The 27,116-nt window shown below is 43.1% G+C and overlaps 1 protein-coding gene across 1 annotated transcript in view; it reads left to right on the top strand.

Annotated features, from left to right (window-relative positions):
- Positions 1 to 27,116, top strand: part of kynu (kynureninase) — a 176,738-nt gene that overhangs the window by 67,167 nt on the left and 82,455 nt on the right. Inside the window, exon 5 of the mRNA XM_067987195.1 lies at positions 22,643 to 22,704. Coding sequence (XP_067843296.1) covers positions 22,643 to 22,704 — 62 coding nt within the window. The remainder of the gene's footprint in view (positions 1 to 22,642; positions 22,705 to 27,116) is intronic.

The raw sequence follows: 27,116 nt of genomic DNA, 5'->3' as shown, positions 1-27,116 counted from the left end.
ATCAGACCCGAAACTGAAAATGGATCGAGCTTTCCGACACTAGCTTCGGGTGGGCGATGCCGCAGCCGCACCACCAACTTCACCCCCTGTTTCGTGCGAATGTGGAAAATCTCCGCTGTGTTGCCTTACAAATACATAATTTGGGGAAGTCTGTAGCCTGCAATTCCTGTTCATTGCATCCTGTTTTCCAACAGCCTGATATCCTGACTACTGCTCAATGTCATGGCTCTCCTGCTATCTGTGGCTCATAGAAATATTAAGACTATGACCCCTAAAGGACCAATGGCATCGCAAACCCAGATTTTCATTGGTCTTGCAAGATGCCATCAGACCAGTTATCTCCTGTAGCGACTGCCAAAACCAGAGAGCCTATTCCACATGTCTGTATACTTGCATCATGGTGCTATTTTGAAGAATAGAGTAAATACTCAGACTGTGTCAATGAGCTACTCGGCTATAATTCAATTTACCTCGAGACTGAGGGAGCAATAGAGGATTTTTCATTGAATCAGTAAACACCAAAGTTTATATATGGCCAGAACATCTGGAGGCTATCGATCCGGCAGAGGTTCTGGGATCTGGCTGCTGGGAACATTCGCTGCAGCCCTAGACACAAGGTAAGTCCCTCGCAGGAGGGGTGGGTGAGGGGGGCGAAGGTCGAGTAGGCCTGGCCCAAGTCCTCCTTGTGGGGCCTGGAGGAGCACTCCTGCTTCTCCTGACCCACAATGAAATGTAGAAAAACATAAAAAGCTTGGAAGGTTTGGCCTGGTAGGGAACCCGCCACTGCTCAGACCTCAGGTTAAAATGGCAGATCGGGTCCTAATGACATAATTGGAGCCCAACCTGCATATTTAAAGATGACCCAGTCGGCTTGGAGCGGGTATACTTTTGCCACCTGCAATTTACAATTGGAGTTGGCCAGATCGGGACGGGAAGGGAGTGAGTCGGTCCCCCACTCCATTTCAACTACCCCCTCCACTCCTGCCCCATCCCCCGCCTAGTTTTCACCACGCGGGGGGAGTTAAAATCGAGGCTAATCTAAGCTGAATTCAGTAATCCAGAGAGAGGCAGTAAAGCTGAGTGATTTTCCACAGAGATGAACAGCGAGAACATTGAATAAGAAATCATCTCCTAAATCATGCAAGGGTGGGCAGTTCAGAATGTTAAGGCAAAGCTTGGGAGCAGGACACCTACTTGGCATCTCAATAACAGATAGTATGTGGCCTGAAGAGATGAAAAATAAAGCGATAAATACCCTCATAAAATACATTTTGCCGCACAGCACTAAAAAATGTTTTAAATTGGGTGTCAAGTAGGCTTTCAGTTTTTTTGAAATTGGGTAACTTTGCTTTCACTAACCAAAAGCTTATTGAATTCTAACCAGAGGAAATTGATAACAAGAAGAATAATTTTGTTAGAGTTAAAGCACTAGGTGCTAAAGTAAAATAGAAAAAAAATTGAAACATTAACATTGTAGGGATTAACCTAACAGTGTACACAGAAGTGACTTGGTTGTTTTTTCAGCTGGTCACAATTGAAAATTCACCTGTTTCTGGAATTTTCCTGCTCTTGTAATCTATTGCAGTAGTGACATTTATTGTAAACGAGTACATATTTTATGAATTACAAGTTACACTGCAGAAATGTGAAGCATTGTGCACTATTTACCATTCAATTCACTGTTTAACTTCTCCCATCAGACAAGATGGTACAGCTCATTGTGTAGACTGAGAACACAATGAAAAGTGAAATATAAATTTTCATTCTGCGGTTTAAAAAGTAATGTCTTAGCCTTCGTTACTTATTCTGTTTAATACTGTACTTGCATATTGACATTTTAAATTGACTTTATAAAAACTTACTTTTGATTGATTCATTATAAAAGGTTAACATAAAGTGTAAGCTTATTTTCCTGAGTCATTAAATGCTACTCAGATGCTTGCTTAATGTGCAAACTGACACTTTCACTGAACTGAAATATTTTTCGGTGTAAGATCTAGATCTTACTAATATAATGTTCACATCTATGTAGTGTAGTAAGATGCTGTTATCGATTAGACTGCAGTGAAGTGTCCGTGGTTCAATTAAATCGATTTCCATTATGGTGCAATAGCAATCCTTCTTTCTGACTGTGATGTCGGTGTTCTTTGTGACACACAGAAGTAGAAAATATCATGTTTCCTGAAGGTGATTCCAGAGTGGAAGGTCAAATTGTGCTGCTGGCTCATACTAGTGGTGACGAAAATGCCGATTACAGCCACATGTTAACTGAAATCCTGTAATTGCTAACTCAAACAACCGGGGCGATTTCCGTCTTCCTATCGCCCATTTACGCTGGAAATCAGGGCGGTAGGCAGGCGGAAATTTACCTACCGCCCGGGCCCCACTCGTCTCAATTTTCGAGAGGGGCTCAAAAGGGGCAGCCAGTGGTCCCGCCCAAAATAGGCTGGAGCCTTTTTAAAATACTTGTAGCAGGGTCCTACACTAGTTGGAGGGCCCCAATTAAATTCTCATGTTCCACTGGGTAGCCCGCTGTGCACTCCCCCCCAACTCCCCCCCCCCCCCCCCCCCCCGCTACGAAATTGTCTCCTCCCCCTCAAGCTGAACATCAGGAAGAGCGAAGCCATCGGTCCCGGTGGCTACTACAAAGTGCGAAACCTTGCTGTCCTGTTAACCCTGAGCTGAGCTGCAACCTGCACACCCTTTCCATCACCATGACTGCTTATTTCCATCTCTGCGTCATTGTTTGCCTCCATCCTTATGACAACCCCTCTGCCGTTGAAACCTTTATCTTTGCTTTTGTCACATCCAGACTCGGTTATTCCAGTAGTCTCTCCTTGCTGGCCTTCCTTTGTCCACATTGCATAAACTCCAACTTATCCAGAATGCAACTTTCCATACTCTGTCCCGCTCACCTTCAATCCTGTCCTCGTGGACTGACAGTGGTTCCTTGTCCCTCTAGACTGTCGCCATTGATTCAGAAAGTTGCGGGTTGAAGCCCCACCCCAAACCTTAATGCATAATCTAGTCTGATATTTCAGTGCAGCACTGAGGGAGTACTGCATTGTTGGAGGTACCGTCTGCCTGTTTAATTGGATGCAAAACAGATTAACTGGTCATTCACCTCATTGTTTGTGGAACCTCGCTGTGTGCAATTTAGCTGTTATGTTTGGATAAAAAACAACAGTAAGTACATTTCTAAAGCTTTGGAACATCCTGTGAAAGTGAAAAGCACTATATAAATCCAGGTTCTATCTTCTTTTCTTTTGCATTCTTTATATTTCTCATAGTTTTCTTCTGTATTCTAGAATCATAGAATGGTTACAGCACAGAAGGAGGCAATTTGGCCCATCGAGCCCTTGCCGGCTCTCTGCAAGAGCAGTCCAGTTAGTCTCATTCCCCTGCCCTTTCCCCATAGTCCTGCAAATTTTTTCCCTTCAGGTACTTATCCAATTCCCTTTTAAAGCCACGATTGAATCTGTCTCCACCACCCTTTCAGGCAGTGTATCCCAGATCATAACCACTCACTGCGTAAAAAATTTTTCCTCCTGTTGCCTTTGGTTCTTTTGCCAATCACCTTAAATCTGTGCCCTCTGGTTCTCAACCCTTATGCCAATGGAAAGAGTTTGTCTCTATCTACTCTGTCGAGACCCCACATTATTTTGTACACCTCTATCAAATCTCCTCTGAACCTTTTCTGCTCTAAGCTTCTCCAGTCTCTCCACGTAGCTGAAGTCCCTCTTCCCTGGAACCATTCGAGTAAATCTTTTCTGCACACTCTCTAAGGCCTTCACATCCTTCCTAAAGTGCAGTGCCTAGAATTGGACACAATACTCCAGTTGCGGCTGAAACAGTATTTTATAAAGGTTCACCATAACCTCCTTGCTTTTATACTTTATACTGTACTGTATTTCAGGGAATTATGTAGAATGTTCAGCACAGAAATAGGCCATTCGGCCCAACAGGTCCATGCCAGTGTTTATGCTCCACACGAGATTTCTCCCTCCCTACTTCATCTAACCCTATCAGCATTCCTTTCTTCCTCATGTGTTTATCTAGCTACCCCTTAAATGCATCTTTGCTAGTTGCCTCAACTAATCCTTGTGGTAGCGAGTTCCACATTCTTACCACTTCCTGGGTAAAGAAGTTTCTCCCGAATTCCCAATTGGTTTTATTAGCGACTGTCTTATATTTATGGCCCCTAGTTCTTGTCTCCCCTACAAATGGAAACATCTCCTCTACGTCTACCTTATCAAACCCTTTCATAATATTGAAGACCTCTATCAGGTCACCCCTCAGCCCGTTCTTTTCTCGAGAAAAGAGCCCTGGCCTGCTCAATCTTTCCTGATAGGTATAACCTCTCAGTTCTGGTATCATCCAAGTAAATCTTTTTTGCACCTTCTCCAGTGCCTCTTTGTCTTATAATTTGGAGACCAGAACTGTTCACAGTACTCCAAGTGTGGTCCAACCAAGGTTCTATACAAATTTAACATAACTTCTGTGCTTTTCAATTCTATCCCTCGAGAAATGAACCCCAGCGCTTGATTTGCTTATTTATGGCCTATTAACCTGCGTTGCTACTTTTAGTGATTTGTGTATCTATACCCTTGACCCCTCTGCTCCTCTACCTCATTTAGACTCTTACTATCCAAGCAGTTTGTGGCCCTTATTCTTCCTACCAAAATGTAATACCTCACACTTATCTATATTGAAATTCATTTGCCAATTACATGCCCATTCTGCAAGTTTATTAATGACTTCCTGTATTTTGTCACAATGCTCCTCGGTATTAGTGATACCGCCCAATTTGGTGTCGTCTGCAAATTTTGAAATTGAACCTTGATTCCCGAGGCCAAATCATTTATGTAAATAGTGTACAGCAGTGGTCCCAGCACCGATCCTTGTGGAACACCACTTTCCACCTTTTGCCAGTCTGAGTAACTACGTTTAACCCCTACTCTCTGTTTTCTGTTTTATATCCAGCTTGCTATCCATTCTGCTACTTGTCCCCTGGCTCCACATGCTCTGACCTTAGTTACGTGTCTACAACGCAGTACGTTATCGAAGGCTTTTTGAAAATCTAAATATATTACATCTAGTGCATTACACTTGTCTACTCTTTCTGTTACTTCTTCAAAGAATTCAATAAGGTTGGTCAAGCCTGACCTTCCCTTTTGAAATCCGTGCTGACTACTCTTTATTATATTTTCAGTTTCTAGATGTTTTTCTATTACATCTTTGAGTAAGGATTCAATTATTTTTCCTACCACCAATGTTAAACTAATTGGTCCATAGTTCCCTGGACTGGTTCTATCACCCTTTTAAAATATAGGAATCACATTAGCTGTCCGCCGGTCCTCTGGCACTATTCCCTTTTCTAATGAATTTTTATATATATGTAATAGTGCCTCTGCTATCTCTTCCCTAACTTCGTCTAATATGCGCGAATGCAATCCACCCAGTCGAGGGGTTTTATCCTCTCTCGGTTTGATGAGTTTACCAATTATCTCCCCCTTTCTATCTTAAATGTCTTTATATCTTTTTGATCTCTTCTTCTAATGTCCTGCCCACCATGTTAGTCTCCCTGGTAAATACTAAGGCAAAGTAATTATTTAATATTTCTGCCATTTCGCTGTCATTACCTGTGAGTTTATCGTGCGTATCCCTTAGTTGCCCTCTCCTGATTTTTCTTTTGTTATTTATGTGTCTGTAGAATACTTCACTATTTCTTTTTATATTCCTTCATAATTTAAGTTTGTAGTTTCTCTTTGCCTTCTTAATTGTTTTTTTGTCTTTTTTCCTAACCTTTTCATATTCCCTTTTGTCATCCTCTCCTTTGTTGTCTATGTCCTTGGTGTATGCCTTTATCTTTAGTTTCAGTTTTGCCCTTATTTTTTTATTCATCCACGGTGTATCAGTATTGGCTAGTTCTTGATTTTTAGTGGGATATATTTCTCCTGGGTTCTATTGATCACCGTTTTAAATGTTTCCCACTGCTATTCTAATTCATTGTTTATCTGTAAATTTTTCCAGTTTATTTTCTCTAGTTCCATTTTCATCCCCTGAAAATCAGTTTTTTTCTGATTTATTACTTTAGTCTTTGTCTTACTTATGCCCTTCTCAATCTTTATCGTAAACTTTAGAATGTTGTGATCACTATAGACAAGATGTTCCCCTATGCTTTAATTCTCTTATCTGTTCTGGTTCATTTCCCATTTCTAGATCCAGCAGTGCTTCCTGTCTTGTTGAGCTTTTTACATAGTGGGTAAGAAAGGAGTCCTGCACACATTGTAAAAACTCCATTCCCTGTACCCCTTTACCTACCTCTTCTTGCCATTTTATTTGGGGATAGTTTAAATCTCCCATGATTATTATTCTATGTCCTTTACTCATTTCACATATTTGCTTATATATTTCTTCCGCCACTTCCTTTCCACTATAAGGTGGTCGATTCCTTATCTTTTATTTCAATCTATCCTTCTGTCAGTTATGTCTCTTTTTCTACTGCCATTATGTTATCTCTAATTCGTACAGCTACTCCACCTCCCGCCTCCTTCTTTCCCTACCCTTTCTGATTATTTTATAGCCTACAATATTTTGTTGCCAGTCCTGTTCTTTATGTAGCCAGTATTTAGTTGCCAGTCCTTCCTTTATTGATCATATATATCTTTTTAAAACCTTATTTTTATTCTGCCCTCTATATTTATCCAAGGAGCCGTTGATGCTGCCATATTCTTCCAGTTGGAATGTATTTAATCTGTACCTTATCCATCTTGTATTTAAATATCTCTACAGCTGATTTGCTGTTTGCTCTGCTAATTTTCTAAGCAATTAATCTGAGCTAGGTGCCCTTTCTTCCCTCTGAAATCAGCTCATTTCTGGTTCAACACCTTTATTTTTGACTTTTTTGGAAAAAAAACGGTTATCAATGTGAACCAGTTTAGCTGACAGTCTCTATTTCCTAACTAGTCTACCTGTAGCTTGATTATTTCTCCAAGCACCTTTGGTGGAATTTACTAACTTTAGAACAAAGCAAGCAGCCTGTCTTCACAGAGTCCACTGGAGGGCTTTCTTTTTCAGTAACAAGTATCGAAAGGTTACTGGGGCTATATTTTGGACAGGGTTAAATTTGGATTCTGTTTGCAATAAATATATCAAAGTGAGCAAAGCAGTATACTTCTCCAAGGCTTGAATCAGTGATTCCAAGAAAGGGAAAACCAGGGGGAGAAAGCAACAAGACAAAGGAAAAAAAGAGTATTGATATTACCAATGGGAAATCAGTCTCTAAAGTGAGCCTAATACATCATAAGTAAATGACCGCATTTTTATTTGCATCTGTGTAAGTGCTAAATCTAGCCGAATTTGCTATGAAACTGTGTTGGGAGAGATCAGTGTAGGACCATGCCGTTCACTGCTGTTTGCACCTACAGTGCTAAGTGGCACAAAATAATGGCTAATTCTGATAATATGATAATGTTTTGGTTGCATTTGTGTGAACATAGGCTCACCCTGGATTATTTCCCTTCCTAGTCATAGCGCTGACATGTACAGGAGAAATAGAACATGGGTTCATGACTACTTTTTGAAACATTTCCTTTCTGCAAGGATTGCTCAAGACAGTGGAATGAAAGTGACTCCTTAAAGTATTTGCTCTGTATGAAACCGTTCCTCACACCTGTTCTGGCAACATCTTAGAGAGAAATTGAAGAGAGGATTTTATAATAACTTCCAAATATTTTATCTTTTTAATCAAAATCATCCTTTATTTTCCTTTTTTTCTTAATTTACTTTGAGGGGAGATGGGAAAAGAATGAAAATGCCAGGAAAAAAAAAATGAAGGGCAAAGGGCACCAACGGATATAGAAAAACAGATGCTGAAACTGGTAGCATATAGAGAGATCTGCAATGAAACCATCCTCGCACCAATCAATTTTGGCACTTTAAGTGCTTTCCAGTGCAATGGTTTCCCAGTTGCTCAGTGGGGGTTCTATCTTTTGCACTTTACGACAAACCTAGTGGAGCAAAGCTGCCTTCGTCCTATCACTTTCAGTACCTCGGTTGTAACATCTTGAATTCTAATGTCTTTTCATTTTTTTCGTACAATACTGTTTCAGTTTCAAAGGTTAATAGATAGTCCAGCGTGAATTCAATGAAATATGCATATGGATAAGAAGTTAACGGAAAGAAAGACAGCAGCAGATACTTGTTACAGGAATGAATTGAAGTGGCGGGGGAGGCGGTGAACTGAAGTACTACTGCAGTGCCTTCAGGATCAATACTGGGGCCCCTTACAGTTTCTAATTTACATTGAAAGCAAAATACTGCGGATGCTGGAAATCTGAAATAAAAACAGAAAATGCTGGAAAGACTCAGCAAGTCAGGTAGCATCTGTGGAGAAAGAAACAGAGTTAACGTTTCAGGTCGATGACCCTTCGTCAGAACTGGAAGAAGTTGAAGATTACACAGTTTTTAAGCAAGTACAGAGCCAGGGAAAGGGTGGAGGGAGGAAAGGGAGGGCAGGAAAGAACAAAAAGGAAGGTCTCTGATAGGATGGAGGGCAGGAGTGATTAAATGACAAAAGAGATGATGGTGCAAGGCAAGGAGGGTGGTAATGGGACAAGATAAGAAACAGAAGATGGGTCTAGAGGAGCTGTAAATGGCAACATCAGAGCCATCACACCAGTGCTTCCGATATGTCTTCCTTTTTCCTCAACCGAGGATTCCCCTCCATTGTAGTTGACAGGACCCTCAACAGTGTCCGTCCTATTTCCCGTACTTCTGCCCTCACCCCTTTCCCTCCCTCCCGGAACCATGATAGGGTCCCCCATGTTTTCACCTTCCACCCCAACAGCCTCCAGATTCAACGTATCATCCTCCACCATTTCTGCTACCTCCAGCATGATACCACCACCAAACACATCTTCCCTTCCCCATCTCTTTCAGCATTCCAAAGGGACCGCTCCCTCCGTGACACCCTTGTCCACTTTTCCATCACCCACAACGCCCGCTCCTCTCCACGTCACCTTCCCATGCGAGCGCAGGAGTTACAATACCTGCCCTTTCACCTCCTCCCTTCTCACCGTCCAGAGCCCCAAACATTCCTTCCAGGTGAAACAGTGATTTACTTGTACTTCTTTCAACTTAGTATACTGTATTCACTGCTCACAATGCGGTCTGCTCGACATTGAGGAGACCAAACGCAGTTTGGATGATCACTTTGCTGAACACCTCTGCTCAGTCCGCAAGCATGACCCTGACCTGCCAGTCACTTGCCATTTTAATTCCCCATCCCACTCCCACTCTGACCTTCCTGTCCTCGGCCTCTTACACTGTTCCAATGAAACTCAACGTAAGCTCGAGGAACAGCACCTCATCTTTCGATTAGGCACTTTATAACCTTCCAGACTCAACGTTGATTTCAGTAACTTCAGATAATAACCACTGCTCCCATTTTTTCAGACGGCACAAGTGCTGGCAATGATTTTGCTGTTGCCATTTACAGCTCCTCTTGACCCAACTTTTGTTTCTTTACTTGTCCCATTACCACCCTTCATGCCTTGCACCATCGTCCCTTTTGTCAATTAATCACTTCTGCCCTCCACCCTATCAGAGACCTTCTCTTATGTTCTTTCCTCCCCTCCCCTTCCTCCCCCCCACCTTTCTCTGCCTCTGTACTTGCTTAAAAACTGTTTTAATCTTCAACTTCTTCCAGTTCATCGATCTGAAACATTAACTCTGTTTCTTTCTCCGTAGATGCTGCCTAACTTGCTGAGTATTTCTAACATTTTCTGTTTTTATTTCTAATTTAGATTAATGGCTTGGAATCAGAAACTCAATGCTGAAATTGACAATGAAATTATTTAGGGCAGGAGGAGGTTGGTGGCTGCGGTAGCAGCAGTTAAGTCTGATGACGCTTTGGATAACCCAGAAAGAGAACCAGATAAAATCTGTAATTGGGCAGCAAAATGGCAGATGAAATTCAATATTGATAATTGTCAGCTACTTCACATTAGAAGAAAAAAAATGAATGACATGTGTGCTCCATAAATGGTGTTGAACTAGCTAGGGATGAATTTGAAAGGGATCTTAGAGTGTCAGTACACTCGCATGTAACATGTCGAGTCACTGTAGTGCACCAATCAACAAAGTTGCATTATATTGATACATCAGTAGAATACAAGTCGGAGGACATTTTACTGAAACTGTACAGTGCAGGGTGTATTGGGGTTGTTCTCACCCAATTGATCGGTGCAGATATCTGGTCCCCGGTCCAGCCAAGGAACACTTATACCTCACGGATCGGGGGTTCAGGAAAACGGGACTTATGCTAACGCACCCGCTGATGGATCACGTAGCCTAATAGCACAGAGAACACACAAACTCGGTGTTTGAATTGAATTGGAATGCTGGTTTTATTATACCGTCAACACAAAGAAAATAACGATAAAAACGGCCCTACACAGTACATTGAGTTACACACACCCACTACAGTACTTTATCCCGCTAAACTAAGAGGTTGGTGGGGACCCTGGAGACACCTATCACACACACACACGTATGTTCGAGGCTCACCAATCCTTTGCACTTGCAGGTCTGGCTGACCGGTTCTCTCACGTAGGGTTTGTTGGTTTCGCTGGAAGCTGTTCTCCTCCTTGGAGAGTTCGGGTGAAAAAAAGAAACGAGCAGGAACTAAGAGGAAGAAAGAGAGAGAGGGAGAGAGAGAGCTGGAAAAGAGATAAGAGCTAAGAAGCAAGAGAGCAAGAACCAGAGACAGCAAACGAGCAAAAAAACAAGAGACCAAAAGCAAGAGAGCAAACAAGAGAAAGAGGGGTTTCGAGCTTCTACTTATATACCCCTCTCTGACAATAGTTTTTGTCGTTAAATGAGGCACTTCCATGTCTGTTCAAACAGTTCTTACAAAGTCCTTAAGAGTCCTTGATGGCTTTTGATGGCCTCTCATCATGTTGCAATTGCTTCTCTCGATGGGCCTTTGTTCTTCGAATTCATTCTGATCGTCGAGCACTTGCCACACATCCCACGTCCTGGGTGTCGATTGGTTTTGCATCAGAACCGAGGCATGTCTGGAGCAGTCGCCTCTCTCAATGGCCGACTGCCTCTCGAATTAGTGCTGATCATTGACCATTTGCTGTAGGTTTTGCATTAAAACAGAGACATGCCTGAAGCAGTAATTCTCCCACCTTCCACTGTGTATGTTGTTGATTCGTCTGGTGACCTCTCACCTATCCTTCCATCTTAGGATTTTGGTTAATGGCCAAAGTTTTGCATACTCAGGGAAAAGGTGGAATTCCCAGAATTCTTACAACAGTTCGATGGTTAGCCCACATCTTGAATAAAATGTGCAGTTTTACTGATTGAGTTACAGCAGAAACATTCAGACCAGAAGACAGTATAGTGAAGAGCCATGAAGTTGATCCCTGAGATTGGGGGAATAAATTATATGAAAGACTAGAGAAATTTAGGCTCTTCAACCTTGAAAAAAGCAACTAGGAAGAATCTGTGTTGGAATATACAAAACAATAAATGACAGAAAGGTAAACATGGAACAAACGGTTGGACTTGAAAATCCAGAGTCATTTCAGAGACAGTTAAGTAATGTGATAGGGAGCACTATGGGCGTTTCTTAATGGATAAGCTAAAGTGGGTGCAATGATTTTCCTCATCATATTTATCTTTGTGATTTTGTGCTTCCCAACTGGAGATTATTATCTGATTCTTCAATATTAGTTGATGGTGGAAGGGAGACTGTTCAGTTTGATACCTCTGAGAAACATTTTGCTCATTTGGTTTCCCACCTCAACTACTGCATCTGATTTTATACTTTGAACGTGAGTTCTTTCAGATTATCCTTTCTGAATATTCCCTTTAGGTCAGGACTGTTCCATTCCATCCATTTCTTTCCATTGTCATTGAATGTCATCATGACAATGTTTTTTATGCTATACTGCAATGCCACCTTCTTTGACTTAATTTTCTTTGATTTCACCCCTTTTTACATCTGCTGCTATGTTTGCTAAGGTGTCAAAATGCCCTGTTATTTTTGCATTAAATTTTCAATATATGCTATAGCCTGTTTTTGAAAGTGATTTCTACCCAATTTCAGTTTTGCTGTGAGCTCCCATTTACTTACATCATTGTGATAGATTCTTAAATCTAGCACAGAATATGGCCATTTTTCACTAATTACTGTGCGATGAACTTATTTTGGTGGCCGCGTATAACTAGGGGTTATCCACTGGATGTGCTATGTCTCATTTGTGGACAGTCAGTCAACCAGATTCTGTAATTCTCATTTTGAGTCATAGCTCCCTCACCGTTACCTCTGGAGTCCCCGAAGGGTCTATCCTTGGCCCACTCCTATTTCTCATATACATGCTACCCCTTGGCTACATCATCTGAAAAAACAGTGTCAGATTCCACATGTATGCTGACAACACCCAGCCTTACCTCACCACCACCTCCCTAGACACCCCCACTGTCACTGATTTGCCATGCTACTTGTCCGACATCCAGTATTGGATGAGCAGAAATTTCCTCCAATTATATATTGGGAAAACTGAAGCCATTGTCTTCGGTCCCCGCCACAAACTGCGTTCCCTAGCCACCGACTCCATCCCTGTCCCTGGTCACAGTCTGAGGTTGAACCAGACTGTTCGCAACCTTGGCGTCTTATTTCACCCTGAGATGATCTTCCGACCCCATACCCTCTCCATCACTGTCTCTGCCCCTGCCTCAGCTCATCTGCTGCTGAAACCCTCATCCATGACTTTGTTACCTCCAGACTCGACTATTCCAATGCTCCTTGCTGGCCTCTCACCTTACATGCTCTGTAAACTTGGGCTCATCCAAAACTCTGCTGCCTGTATCCTAACTTGCACCAAATCCTGTTCACCCATCACCCCTGTGCTCACTGACCTACATTGGCTCCCGGTCCGGCAACGCCTCGATTTTAAAATTCTCATCCTTTTTTGCCAATCCCTCCATTGCCTCGCTCTTCCCTATCTCTGTAATGTCCTCCAGCTCTACAACCCTCCGAGATCTCTGAGCTCCTTCAATTCTTGCCTCTTGCGCATCCCCGATTTTAATCGCTCCATCGTTGGCGGCCGTGCCTTCAGCTACCTAGCCGCTAAGCTCTGGAATTTCTTCCCTAAATTCCTCTGCCTTTCTACCACTCTCTCCTCCTTTAAAGAAAGTCCTTAAAACCTACCACTGTAACCAAGCTTTTGGTCACCAGTCCTACTTTCTCCTTATGTGGCTCGGTGTCAAATGTTGTTTGGTAATGCTCCTGTGATGCTCCTTGGGACATTTTACTATGTAAAATGTGCTGTTTAAATGCAAGTGGTTGTTGTTGTTATGATACCATTTTTGTTTAGTTTTACAGGGTGTGCTGATATTCACATCTTTGATTGGGAAGAATAAAACTTGCTGATGGCGCCACTCTGACATTGCGACTACTACAGTAAAAAGATTTCACTCCTCATGATCTCTCAGCCAAAGCTTTTTCTTCATTCTATTTCTATACAGATACAGCTTGTGCGGCTGTTTGTAATCTTCTTGACTTCACAGTACCTGCAGAGAATTAACTTGTGCTGCCAGCAGACTAGCTGATCTATAAGCCGTTTCATTGGGACATATTTTATGTGGCTTAAAAACACATTCTGGTATGGAGGAGAGATGACAGCAGCTATGCGAACCTGCTGCTACAAATTCAAATGTGGTGCTTGCTAGCATCACTGGTAGCAATCCAAATTATTTGAAATTCAGAACAAACCAAATGGATAATATCTAATACAGCAAATACTATAACCATCACACGATGGAGTACTAAGATATCAGTAGAAAATATATGCTAGATGGAGTTCACCCATTGTGGCAGGGTGTCAGTCTTCTACCACATTGTGGCCTAGAAATTTATTTTACAGGCATAAAACGGGCACCTAAGTGTCAAAGATGGTGGGTGGCTTGCGGGCACAAATTTTGTGCGCAGCCCACCATATCGGTAAAGGCTCCAGTATACGGGTCTAGGTAGGGCCCGTGCCTGATACAGGCTTTAGGCCCTTCGCATTTGCAAATAAGAACATAGGCATATAGAAACAGGAGGAGGCCATTTAGCCCATTGAGCCTGGTCCGCCATTCAATGAGATCGTGATTCATCTGTGACCTATACCCACCTTAGCCCCATATCCCTTAATACCTTTGGTAAACAAAAATCTATCAATCTCATATTTAAAAATTAACAATTGAGCTAGCATCAACTGATGTTTGCGAAAGAGAGTTCCAAACTTATACCATCCTTTGCTTGTAGAAGTGTTTCCTAACTTCACTCCTGAAAGTCCTGGCTCTAATTTGTAGGCTATGTCCCCTAGTCCTCGACTCGCCAACCAGCGGAAATAGTTTCTCTCTATCTACCCTATCAATTCCCCTTAATATCTTAGTTTGTGTAATCACTCCTCGTAATTTAATCCTTGGAGTACAGGTATCATTCTAGAAAATCTATGCTGCGCTTCCTCCAAGGCCCACATATCCTTCCTATGCTGTGGCCCCCAGAACTGAACCAGTACTCCAGGTGTGGTCTAACCAGATCTTTGTATAGCTTTGTATTCTCGTCCTCCAGCTATAAAGGCCAGCATTCCATGAGCCTTTTTGATTATTGTGTACCTGTCCATGACATTTTAATGATCCATGAACTTAAGTCTCTTTGGACCTCCACTGTTTTGAGCTTTTAATCATTTAGAAAGTACCCGAATCTATCTTTTTAGGTCCAAAGTGGATGACCTCACACTTGCCTACATTGAAATCCACATGCCTCAGTTTTGTCCATTCAAGTAATCTATTAATACCTCTCTGTAATTTTATGCTTCCATCCACACTGCTTATAATGCTGCCTATCTTTATGTCATTAGCAAATTTGGATATGGGGCTTTCTATCCCATCATCTAAGTCGTTAATAAATACAGTGAGTAGTTGAGGCCCCAACACAGATCCCTGTGGGACACCACTAGTCACATCCTGCCAATTCGAGTACCTGCTCATTATCCCTAATCTTTGTCTCCTGCTGCTCAACCAAATTCCGAACCAGGTTAATAAAATTTGCCCTCAATTCTATGAGCTTCAACTTTAGCTAACAGTCTCTTATAAACAACATAGACGTTCCCCTGTCCACTACTTTAGTCACCTCTTCAAAAAATTCAATCAGGTTTGCCAGGCATGATCTACCCTTTATAAACTCATGCCGGCTCTCTCTGATCAAAAAGGGGGCCTAACGCCTGTTTGAGGCTACTTCCAGAAATTGGGCTCCCATCAATGCAGCCGGCGCCAGGCCTGCAGCGTTTAGCATAACCACTTCTACATGCAGCCTAACCAGCCATCCTTAACTGGACCGTTGGAGGCTGCCACCAAAAAGTTAGATTTAAAAAACAATACTTACCTGAATGTGGAGCAAGTGTGCTCCTCCCGATTTCACAGCCATCCCAAGGACTGTTGCCAACCCCAGCTTGGCCCCAACAAAGGAACATAGAAATTGCTAGACAAAGAAAGACCAAAGTCCATCTAGTTCACCTTCTACCATCCTTGGAGCCGCTTGATACAACGATAACGGAGTTGTGGACTAATCATAGCAATCAATCTCAATCAATTAGTCGACAACATGACTATTTAACGGCAGGATCTGATTTAAATATTTTGACTCCCGTTTTCCGGCCGGCAGCCAGCCAGATTGAGAGGTGGGCTGGCGAGCTGGTGGGAAGGCTTGCGGCACCAGGTCGCAGCTAGGGAGCTTAGAGGAGGGAGGGAGGGAGAGATCGTGGGCCTGGTGGACATCCGGGGTGGGGGGGGGTGGCGTTTTTTTTTATTCGTTCACGGGATGTGGGCGTCGCTGGTGAGGCCAGCATTTATTGCCCATCCCTAGTTGCCCTCGAGAAGGTGGTGGTGAGCCGCCTTCTTGAACCGCTGCAGTCCGTGTGGTGACGGTTCTCCAACAGTGCTGTTAGGAAGGGAGTTCCAGGATTTTGACCCAGCGACAATGAAGGAACGGCGATATATTTCCAAGTCGGGATGGTGTGTGACTTGGAGGGGAACGTGCAGGTGGTGTTGCTCCCATGTGCCTGCTGCTCTTGTCCTTCTAGGTGGTAGAGGTCGTGGGTTTGGGAGGTGCTATCAAAGAAGCCTTGGCGAGTTGCTGCAGTGCATCCTGTGGATGGTACACACTGCAGCCACAGTGTGCCGGTGGTGAAGGGAGTGAATGTTTAGGGTGGTGGATGGGGTGCCAATCAAGCGGGCTGCTTTATCTTGGATGGTGTCGAGCTTCTTGAGTGTTGTTGGAGCTGCACTCATCCAGGCAAGTGGAGAGTATTCCATCACACTCCTGACTTGTGCCTTGTAGATGGTGGAAAGGCTTTGGGGAGTCAGGAGGTGAGTCACTTGCCGCAGAATACCCAGCCTCTGACCTGCTCTCGTAGCCACAGTATTTATATGGCTGGTCCAGTTAAGTTTCTGGTCAATGGTGACCCCCAGGATGTTGATGGTGGGGGATTCGGTGATGGTAATGCCGTTGAATGTCATGGGGAGGTGGTTAGACTCTCTCTTGTTGGGGATGGTCATTGCCTGGCACTTATCTGGCGCGAATGTTACTTGCCACTTATGAGCCCAAGCCTGGATGTTGTCCAGGTCTTGCTGCATGCGGGCTCGGACTGCTTCATTATTTGAGGGGTTGCGAATGGAACTGAACACTGTGCAGTCATCAGCGAACATCCCCATTTCTGACCTTATGATGGAGGGAAGGTCATTGATGAAGCAGCTGAAGATGGTTGGGCCTAAGACACTGCCCTGAGGAATTCCTGCAGCAATGTCCTGGGGCTGAGATGATTGGCCTCCAACAACCACTACCATCTTCCTTTGTGCAAGGTATGACTCCAGCCACTGGAGAGTTTTCCCCCTGATTCCCATTGACTTCAATTTTACTAGGGCTCCTTGGTGCCACACTCGGTCAAATGCTGCCTTGATGTCAAGGGCAGTCACTCTCACCTCACCTCTGGAATTCAGCTCTTTTGTCCATGTTTGGACCAAGGCTGTAATGAGGTCTGGAGCCGTGTGGTCCTGGCGGAACCCAAAGTGAGCATCGGTGAGCAGGTTATTGATGAGTAAGTGCCGTTTGATAGCACTGTCGACGACACCTTCCATCACTTTGCTGATGATTGAGAGTAGACTGATGGGGCGGTAATTGGCCGGATTGGATTTGTCCTGCTTGGATAGATCGGAGGGGGCCAGAGCGATTGGGGGAGAAGCAGAGAGTTCGGGGTGGGGGGGCCAGAGAAATCAGAGGAGGGGGTGTGGATAGATCGGCGGGAGCCGTGGATAGATCAAGGCAGGGCATGAAGAGATTGGGGGGCCCTGAGAGATTGGGGGGATGGGGAGAAGATCACGGGCCATGGATAGATCGTAGTGGGGGTAGTAGGTGATCGGGTGGGAGAGTCCGATCATCGGGGGGTCCAATCGCAGGGAGGGAAACAGGTTTGCTTGGGGGCCCGGGGGGACCCACTCCTGCTTCTCCTGGCTCTTAAGCGGTGCTGTAAAGGCACTTATCTGCTGGATCCGGTCTTTCTTGCCTCCCTTCAGTTGCTGGGTTTCCTGAGCCCTGGGAAATCGGGCTGCAGCTGTTAAACCTGAAAGTCTACAAAAATCTGAGGCGCGCAGCCTCATTATAATATTTAAATGATGGGCCTGCTTCAGGAGAGCAGGTTAGTCGCACGCCCCCCAACCCGCCTCCGTTAAAACCAGAAGTGGGCGCGTTGGATTTTCAGTTCTTTTGATATTAACCCCCCCACTGCCCCACTCCCGCTCATCCTGGGGGGTTAAAATTCCCCCCCATAGGTCCAACGTCCACATTTTTTCTCCCAAGCATGCTACACTTACCACAAGTCATGTCTCAAATTACTCATGTACTGCATCCCAAAATGTTATTTTCTGAATGAAATCTATCTCATTTGCATTTGAATGAATCAATTCTACCTGCTTCCGCCATCTCCCATGGAGCTTGTTTCAACATTTTGTATCAATCCTAAAGGTATTATTCTATAATTATGAAGACTAACACTTATATTCGTAGTCATACAATAGTAGTTAAAAGAACAGATTGTCAAAGAGATCATCTCATTGCTCGTCTTATCTCCTCTCCACTTATAAGATATATTTTTGAAGGGGTAACCAAGAAGATAGATGAGGGCTGTGCAGTAGACGTGGTCTACATGGACTTCAGCAAAGCATTTGACAAGGTACCGCATGGTAGGTTGTTACATAAGGTTAAATCTCATGGGATCCAAGGTGAGGTAGCCAATTGGATACAAAATTGGCTTGACGACAGAAGACAGAGGGTGGTTGTAGAGGGTTGTTTTTCAAACTGGATGCCTGTGTCCAGCGGTGTGCCTCAGGGATCGGTGCTGGGTCCGCTGTTATTTGTTATTTATATTAATGATTTGGATGAGAATTTAGGAGGCATGGTTAGTAAGTTTGCAGATGACACCAAGATTGGTGGCATTGTGGACAGTGAAGAAGGTTATCTGGGATTGCAACGGGATCTTGATCAATTGGGCCAGTGGGCCGATGAATGGCAGATGGAGTTTAATTTAGATAAATGTGAGGTGATGCATTTTGGTAGATCGAATCGGGCCAGGACCTACTCCGTTAATGGTAGGGCGTTGGGGAGAGTTATAGAACAAAGAGATCTAGGAGTACAGGTTCATAGCTCCTTGAAAGTGGAGTCACAGGTGGATAGGGTGGTGAAGAAGGCATTCGGCATGCTTGGTTTCATTGGTCAGAACATTGAATGCAGGAGTTGGGATGTCTTGTTGAAGTTGTACAGGGCATTGGTGAGGCCACACTTGGAGTACTGTGTACAGTTCTGGTCACCCTATTATAGAAAGGATATTATTAAACTAGAAAGAGTGCAGAAAAGATTTACTAGGATGCTACCGGGACTTGATGGTTTGACTTACAGGGAGAGGTTAGACAGACTGGGACTTTTTTCCCTGGAGAGTAGGAGGTTAAGGGGTGATCTTATAGAAGTCTATAAAATAATGAGGGGCATAGATAAGGTAGATAGTCAAAATCTTTTCCCAAAGGTAGGGGAGTCTATAACGAGGGGGCATAGATTTATGGTGAGAGGGGAGAGATACAAAAGGGTCCAGAGGGGCAATTTTTTCACTCAAAGGGTGGTGAGTGTCTGGAACGAGCTGCCAGAGGCAGTAGTGGAGGCGGGTACAATTTTGTCTTTTAAAAAGCATTTGGACAGTTACATGGGTAAGATGGGTATAGAGGGATATGGGCCAAGTGCAGGCAATTGGGACTAGCTTAGTGGTATAAACTGAGCGACATGGACATGTTGGGCCGAAGGGCCTGTTTCCATGTTGTAACTTCTATGATTCTATTCTATGATTCCCAAAGGAAGGATATACTTGCTTTCGAGGCTATGCAATGAAGGTTCACTAGATTGATTCCTGGGATGAGAGGGTCGTCTAATGAGGAGAGATTGAGTAGAATGGGCCTATGTTTTCTGGAGCTTAGAAGAATGAGAGGTGATCTCATTGAAATGTATAAAATTCTTAGAGGGCTTGGCAGGGTAGATGCTGAAAGGCTTTTTTCCCTGGCTGGAGAGTCTAGAACTAAGGGTCATAATCTCAAGATAAGGGGTCGGCTATTTACGACCAATGGCTGAGCAGGCTGGAGGAGCCGTTTGGCCTACTTTGGCTCCTATTTCTAAAAAAAAAGTGCTGTAGGTGTGGAAATAGGGTGCTGCATGCTCTAGAAAGTGTTGTACTTTCAGACTTCCAGAACTTTTTGTTTTCCAGAACTGCCGACTCTTGTATCTCAAGGCTTACTATTTTAATTTATATTACTAATTCCATCAATGTTCTTTAATGCAACCTTATTCATCCAATGGCATCATTTAGCTACAGTACACATCAGTAGAAGCTGACTATTCACTCACTTATGGTGCTTTGTGGCACAAATTATAGGACAACATTGCTGGTATGGAACTTCACCAAATACAGAGTGCAAGTTGCAGAATCAGGACGACAGAGTTGTAGCCTTATCTCTAACCCACAGTCACATCAACAGCAAAGGCTTGCACTTTCTGCCCTTATTTCTTATAGAACCAGAGAATCTCATAGTATAGAAGGAGGCCATTCAGCCCGTGGTGCCTATGCCGGCTCTTTGAAAGAGCTGTCCAATTTAGTCCCACACCCTAGCTCCTAGCTTTTTCCCCATAACCCTGCGAATTCGTACTCTTCAAGTACATGTCCAATTGCCTTTTGAAAGTTCCTACGGAATCTGCTTCCACCACCCTTTCAGCATAATCCTTGTACACGGATAACAATAACTAGCTTATGCTGAGCAGATAACTTTCCAAGCAACTGATGTTTGCCAGCTGTGTTGAATTCAGTATTTAATGTCTATATGTTGAATGTAGTAGCCAAGATAAATGTGTTCAAGCAAAACATACTAGATACACAATGTCAGTGGTATGGTATGATATGAAAGAACAAATAAATTCCCTCAAAGAAAAAGGGTGGAACTCCCAAATCTAGAGCCCCCTGGATGTCAAGGAGCATACAGGGTAGGATAAGGTAAAAAAAGGGAAGCTTATGTGAGATACCGAGAGCTTAATACTGCAGAAAGCCTAGAGGAGCATAGAAAGTGCAGGGGTGAAATTAAGAAGGAAATTAGGAAAGCAAAGAGACGGCATGAAAAAATATTGGCAAGTAAAATCAAGGAAAACCCAAATAGATGTTTAATAAATACATAAAGAGCAAGAGGATAACTAAGGAAAGAGTAAGGCCTATTAGAGACCAAAAAGGTCATCTGTGTATGGAGGTGGAAGATGTGGGTATGGTTCTTAATGAATACTTTGCATCTGTCTTCACAAAAGAGGGGGACAATGCAGACTTTGTAGTTAAGGAGGAGGAGTGCAAAATATTGGATTTAATAAACATAGTGAGAGAGGAAATATTAAGGGGTTTAGCATCTTTGAAAGTAGATAAATCGCCAGGCCCAGATGAAATGTATCCCAGACTGTTAAGAGAAGTAAAGGATGAAATAGCGGAGGCTCTGACCATCATTTTCTAATCCGCTGTAGCTACAAGCGTGGTACTGGAGGACTGCTAACATTGTACAGTTGTTTAAAAAGGGAGAAAGGGATAGAGTGAGTAATTACAAGCCAGTCAGCCTAACCTTGGTGGTGGGAAAATTATTGGGAACAATTCTGAGGGACAGTATAAATTGTCATTTAGAAAGGCACGGATTAATCAAGGACAGTCAGTCGGTATTTGTTAAGGGAAGGTCATGTCTGACTAACTTGCTTGAATTTTTTGAGGAGGGTTGATGAGGATAATGTGTTTGATGTAGTCTACATGGATTTTAGCAAGGCTTTTGACAAGGTCCTACGTGGTAGATTGGTCAAAAAAGTAAAAGCCCATGGGTTCCAAGGGAAAGTGGCAAGTTGGATCCAAAATTGGCTCAGTGGTAAGAAGCAAAGGGTAATGGTCGATGGGTGTTTTTGTGACTAGAAGGCTGTTTCCAATGGGGTTCCGCAGGGCTCAATACTAGGTCCCTTGCTTTTCAAGGTATATCTCAAAGATTTAGACTTAAGTGTAGGGGGCATGATTAAGAAGTTTGCAAATGACACAAAAATCGGCCTTGTGGTTAATAGTGAGGAAGATATCAATGGACTGGTCAGGTGAGCAGAAAAGTGGCAAATGGAATTCAGTCCAGATAAATGTGAGGTAATACATTTGGGAAGGGCAAATAAGGCCAGGGAATACACAATAAATGGTAGGATACTGAGAAGTGTAGAGGAACAGAGGGACATTGGCATGCATGTCCACAGATCCCTGAAGGTAGCAGGACGGGTAGATAAGGTGGTTAAAAAGGCATACGAGATACTTTCCTTTATTAGCTGAGGCAAAGAATATAAGAGCAGGGAGTTTATGCTAGAACTGTATAAAACACTAGTTAGGCCACAGCTAGAGTACTGCATACATTTCTGATCACCACATTACAGGAAAGATATGATTGCACCAGAGAGGGTACAGAGGAGATTTACGAGGATGTTGCCAGGACTGGAGAATTTTAGCTATGAGGAAAGATTGGATAGGCCGGGGTTGTTTTCTTTGGAACAGAGGAGGCTGAGGGGAGATTTAATTGAGGTATATAACATTATGAGGGGCTTAGATAGAGTGGATAGGAAGGACCTATTTCCCTTAGCAGAGAGGGCAATAACCAGGGAGCATAGATTTAAAGTAATTGGTAGAAAGATTAGAGAGCAGTTGAGGGGAGATTTTTTCACCCAGAGAATGGTGGGAGTCTGGAACTCACTGCCTGAAAGGGTGGTATAGGCAGAAACCCTCGTCATATTTAAAATGTATTTGGATGTGCACTTGAAGTACTGTAACCTACAGGGCTACGGACCAAGAGCTGGAAAGTGGGATAATGCTGGATTGCTCTTTTCCGGCTGGCACAGACACGATGGGCCGAAAGGCCTCCTTCTGTGCCGTAAATTTCTATGATTTTATGAAAGCAGAAGTCAGGTTTTACATGGTACATACAATACTAACAGCTTCCTATTTTACAGGTGCTAAAAAGGAAGAAACTGCATTGATGAATGGACTGACTGTGAACTTGCATCTCCTGCTGGTGAGAAGTCATTTTTACTGCACTTCATTTTGAAAAATCATGCAATTAAACTCCAATACTTTGAAAAACTGGTACACCGTAACTACTTGCATTACAATCATTTTGCCTTCTTTTGTTACACTGTGCATCATGTGGAGGTCACCTACCCAATTGGGAAAAATTACTCGAGTGCTTGTCTCAGTTACCTTTTTGTAATTCAATTTTGGTAAGATTAAAAACAGTCCAATGAAAATATGAACGATACAGAAAGACTACTGTTTCATTGTGCCATAGCAGTATGTACCCCGTTCACAGTTAAAGTCCAGATATGACCTGCTGTTACCTGTTGCATGGGTACATATCCATCAGAACTAAAAATAACCACAAAGACCACCCTCCCAAAAAAAATTATCTTCTAAAAGCAATTTAGTTCTTTTTTTAACCAATGTTCTCCTCCTCTTACACTTTTTATTATTCTTTTCCTTCCTTTGTTGTGCTGTTTTCCTCTCTCTTTCTTTCTCTTTTTCTCCCTATTACAATTATGGTAACTGTACAACAGCAAGGATAACCAGGCAATGGAAGCAATGCAGAAAAGGGCAACCAAACTTACATGTAGCTTAAGGCATCGGAGCTGTGAGGAGATGCTGAAGAGCCCGGGATTGTTTATTCTGGAAAGGCTCATGGGAGATATTATTTAAGAATGCAAGATCCTTATGGGAATAGATATATTGAACCAAGTAATATGTTTGAGATTGCCACAAACTGTAGAATCAAGTCACATCGGCTCAAGCTTGGAAGAGGGAAGGTTCGTAGATGATCCAGTTAACTACTTTACACGGAGGGTAGTGAACCTGTGGAACAGACTGCCTCGAGAGGCAGTGAAGAATGATAGTGTAGAGAAATATAAAAGCAGAATTTGATAAATAATTAAGGAAATAGGCATTTGAAGGTTAATAGTTTTTGTGATCATTTAGGTGGACCACTGTCTTTTCGAGTCCTGTGTTTTCTCTCCTTTCATTCTTTCTTTTCCTCTCTCGTTTTCTCTGCCCTTAGGACACAGGTGCTGGTTGCCTTCTGGTACCTCATCCAAATGGTCAATCTTAGACAATGGGGTAGATCGTGACTTTGAGCGATAGTGTAAAACTTTCCTCCAACTAAATATTGGGAAGACCGAAGCCATTGTCTTTGGTCCCTGCTGCAAACTCTGATCCCTAGCCACTGGCTCCATCCCTCTCCGTGGCCACTGTCTGAGGTTGAACCAGACCGTTCGCAACCTTGGCTTTCTATTAGACCCTGAGATGAGCTTCCAACCACATATCTGCTCCATCACGAAGACTGCCTACTTCTACCTCTAACGTCGCCCATCTCAGCCCCTGCCTCAGCTCATCTGCTGCTGAAACCCTCATCCATGCCTTTGTTACCTCTAGATGCGACTATTCCAATGCTCTCCTGGCTGGCCTCCCACCTCCATAAACTTGAGCTCATGCAAAACTCTACTGCCTCTGTATCCTAACTTGCACCAAGTCCCTTTTTCCCATCATCCCTGTGCTCGCTGACCTACATTGGCTCCTGATCCAGGGATGCCTCGATTTTTAAAATTTTCATCCTTGTTTGCAAATCCTTCCATGGCCTCGCCCCTCCCTATCTCTGTAACCTCCTCCAGCCCTACAACCCTCCGAGATCTTTGCGATCCTCCAATTCTTGCCTCTTGCGCATCCCTGATTTTAATTGCACCACCATTGCTGGCCATGCCTTCAGCTGCCTAGGCCCTAAGCACTGGAATTCCCTCCCTAAACCTCTCCACCTCTTGACCTGTCTCACCTCCTTTATGATGCTCCTTAAAACCTATCTCTTTGACCAAGCTTTTGGTCACCTGTCCTAATACCTCCTTATGTGGCTCGGTGTCAAATTTTGTTTGATAGCTCTCAAGTGAAGCGCCTTGGGACGTTTTACTATGTTAAAGACGCTATATAAATGCAAGTTGTTGTTATTGTTGAGATGTAAAATGGACTGCTGATTCGTTATCACCCATTTTACACTATCGCACAAAGTCAAGATCTACCCCATTGTCTAAGTTCTATGAAGATTGGCCATTTGGATGAGGTACCTGAAGACAACCAGCATCTGTGCCCTAAGGACAAAGAAAAAGAGAAAGAAAGAAATGAGTTGAAGCAAATGTTCAAGAGGCAACAAATCTTTCTTGAGAGAGAATGGATTCAGGGATATGGTGAGAAGAGAGGTAGGTGGAGCTGAGATCAATCAAAAGGGGACAATTGTGTTGGGCCTTTTGGCTTTTTTCTATTCTTAAGATGTCTCGGAGGTGGAGAATTCTATTTTTAATGAAAATGGGAGAATGCTTTTTTTTTCTTAATTACAACCTGCTAATAGAATAGTAGAAATTTCAACGCAGAAGGACATCATTCAGCATAATATTCCTGTACTGCTGATCGCTTGCCCTACTGAAGCTATCCATGTTCATCCCATTTCTCTGTTCATTCACCATATCCTTCAATGTCCTTTTCAAGTAATTTCCCTCATAAATGTTATGATTGACTTTGCTTTAACATCCATGGGCAATATGGCTTTCAATAATCTAACAACACTTTTAATGAAAAAATATCCTTTGTTCTCACCCTTTATGCTTTTAGTACTGATACCAAATGTATACCCCCTTGTTACTGATTCACTGATCAGTGGAAATAACCTTTCACTAACTTACCCTCTCTAACCTTTTCAAAATTTGGATCACTTCTACTAGGTCTTACTTTAACCTCATTTGCTCCAGTGAATGCAACTCGTTTTTCAAATCTCTCATCATCATATTCTCAAATGATGATGAGAGACTTGAAAAACAGATTTTACTCACTGGAACAAATCATATCCTTGGTGTCACCTTGATGAATCTACATGATGCCTTTTCTGTAGCTCCAATATCCATCTTATAATGAGGTGCCCTACTCCGACTGTGGATAGCAAGTGTCTTGTACTGAATTCTGAAAATCTCTTTGCATTTGTATTTAGTGCCCCCATTCGTAAAACCGATGTGGCATTTTCATGGCTTTTTCCACTTGTTATTCTGCTTTTAAAGATCTTTGTATCTACAAACTCTGTGCCTTCACAAAAATTCCTTTCTCTGTTCTATTTTCTCATATCCATTCTCATGTCATTTTTCCTATGTTCATACTACAAGGCCAGAATAAGTTCTAAACAAACTTATCCTTCAAACATCCTTATCCTTCATTTAATACAGGGCTATTTTTCAGCTATTGGCAGGAAGCCTGGCCTGCAGATCTCGCATGTTGGGAGCTTGCGAGCACGCTGTCCACAATTTTCTATTTATTAAAATGAATATACAGAAAATTATGGGCAGCCCGCCCTTATAAACACAGCCAGCAGGCCAAGCACCCTGTTGGTAACATACATTTGTAAAATAGGCCCAACTGAATCAATTAGTGTTTAGAAAGTCGAGCTGCAAGAGAAGTGCTAGATTCCATTGGAGCTATGTTGTTTTTTCCTAAACTGTATTCGTGACAGGGATGGTGTATTTTATCTAGGTGTTGATTTGATGGCTATGCCTTTAAAACTCAGTCGTTGTGCATGGCAGGTTTAACAACCAACTAAAGGTAAAATCTTGTCCCCAGCATATTCAGGTACAATGTTATAAAGTTTGTTGTTATCGTCTCCTTAGTAACAGCCTACAGAGGAGGTGAAACACACAGGCCCAGAAATTTGGCTGTGCAGCGCCCGTGTTTCAGGCACTAAACTGCTATAAATTGGATAGCCAAGTGCTGGAGGATAAAATACTAGAGCCTGGTCTCCAGTTGTTTCCAAGCCTTTATTCACAGTGATCCTCCTTACACACACACCACACCCTCAATAAGCTCTCATATAAAAAGAATACAAGAGAATCCCCAAATGATAAACACCACCTGAACACAATTAATACTAATTGATATAAATCACATGATACAATTAACATAAATGACCTCCAATATGGCGGGCAGGAAGTGCAAGCTCATTACGAGCTGGGAGTGCACCACCCGCCATATTGTTAAAGGCCAAAAAAATCAGTATCAGACCTTTTGCATTTGCAAATAAGGGGCCTAACGCCTGTCTGAGACCCCCACTGCAAGGTAAGTTTGCCCTGATGTAGCCAGCACCGGCAGCACTCAGGATAACTAGGCCTACGCCCCACCTAACAGGTGGTCCTCAAAGGGACTGCCTGTTAGGCCGTAACCAACAAGGTAAGTTTTTAAAATATATTTACCTGAATGTGGAGCCGGAAGGTGCAGGAATGCCCCTCTCGACCCCACATTAGAATAAGGGCTTCTACCGCTGCTCCCCCCCCCCACCTCCGATGGACATCAATCCCCACCCCCGATCGGTGCTGATCCCCCCCACCCGTCCGATCGTTGCCGATCTCCCCTGCCCGA

Source organism: Heptranchias perlo, chromosome 7 (assembly GCF_035084215.1).
Source record: "Heptranchias perlo isolate sHepPer1 chromosome 7, sHepPer1.hap1, whole genome shotgun sequence".
NCBI classification, from domain to species: domain Eukaryota; kingdom Metazoa; phylum Chordata; class Chondrichthyes; order Hexanchiformes; family Hexanchidae; genus Heptranchias; species Heptranchias perlo.
The sequence above is the reverse complement of the archived record's forward strand: the minus strand, read 5'-3'. Positions and strand labels throughout refer to the sequence as shown.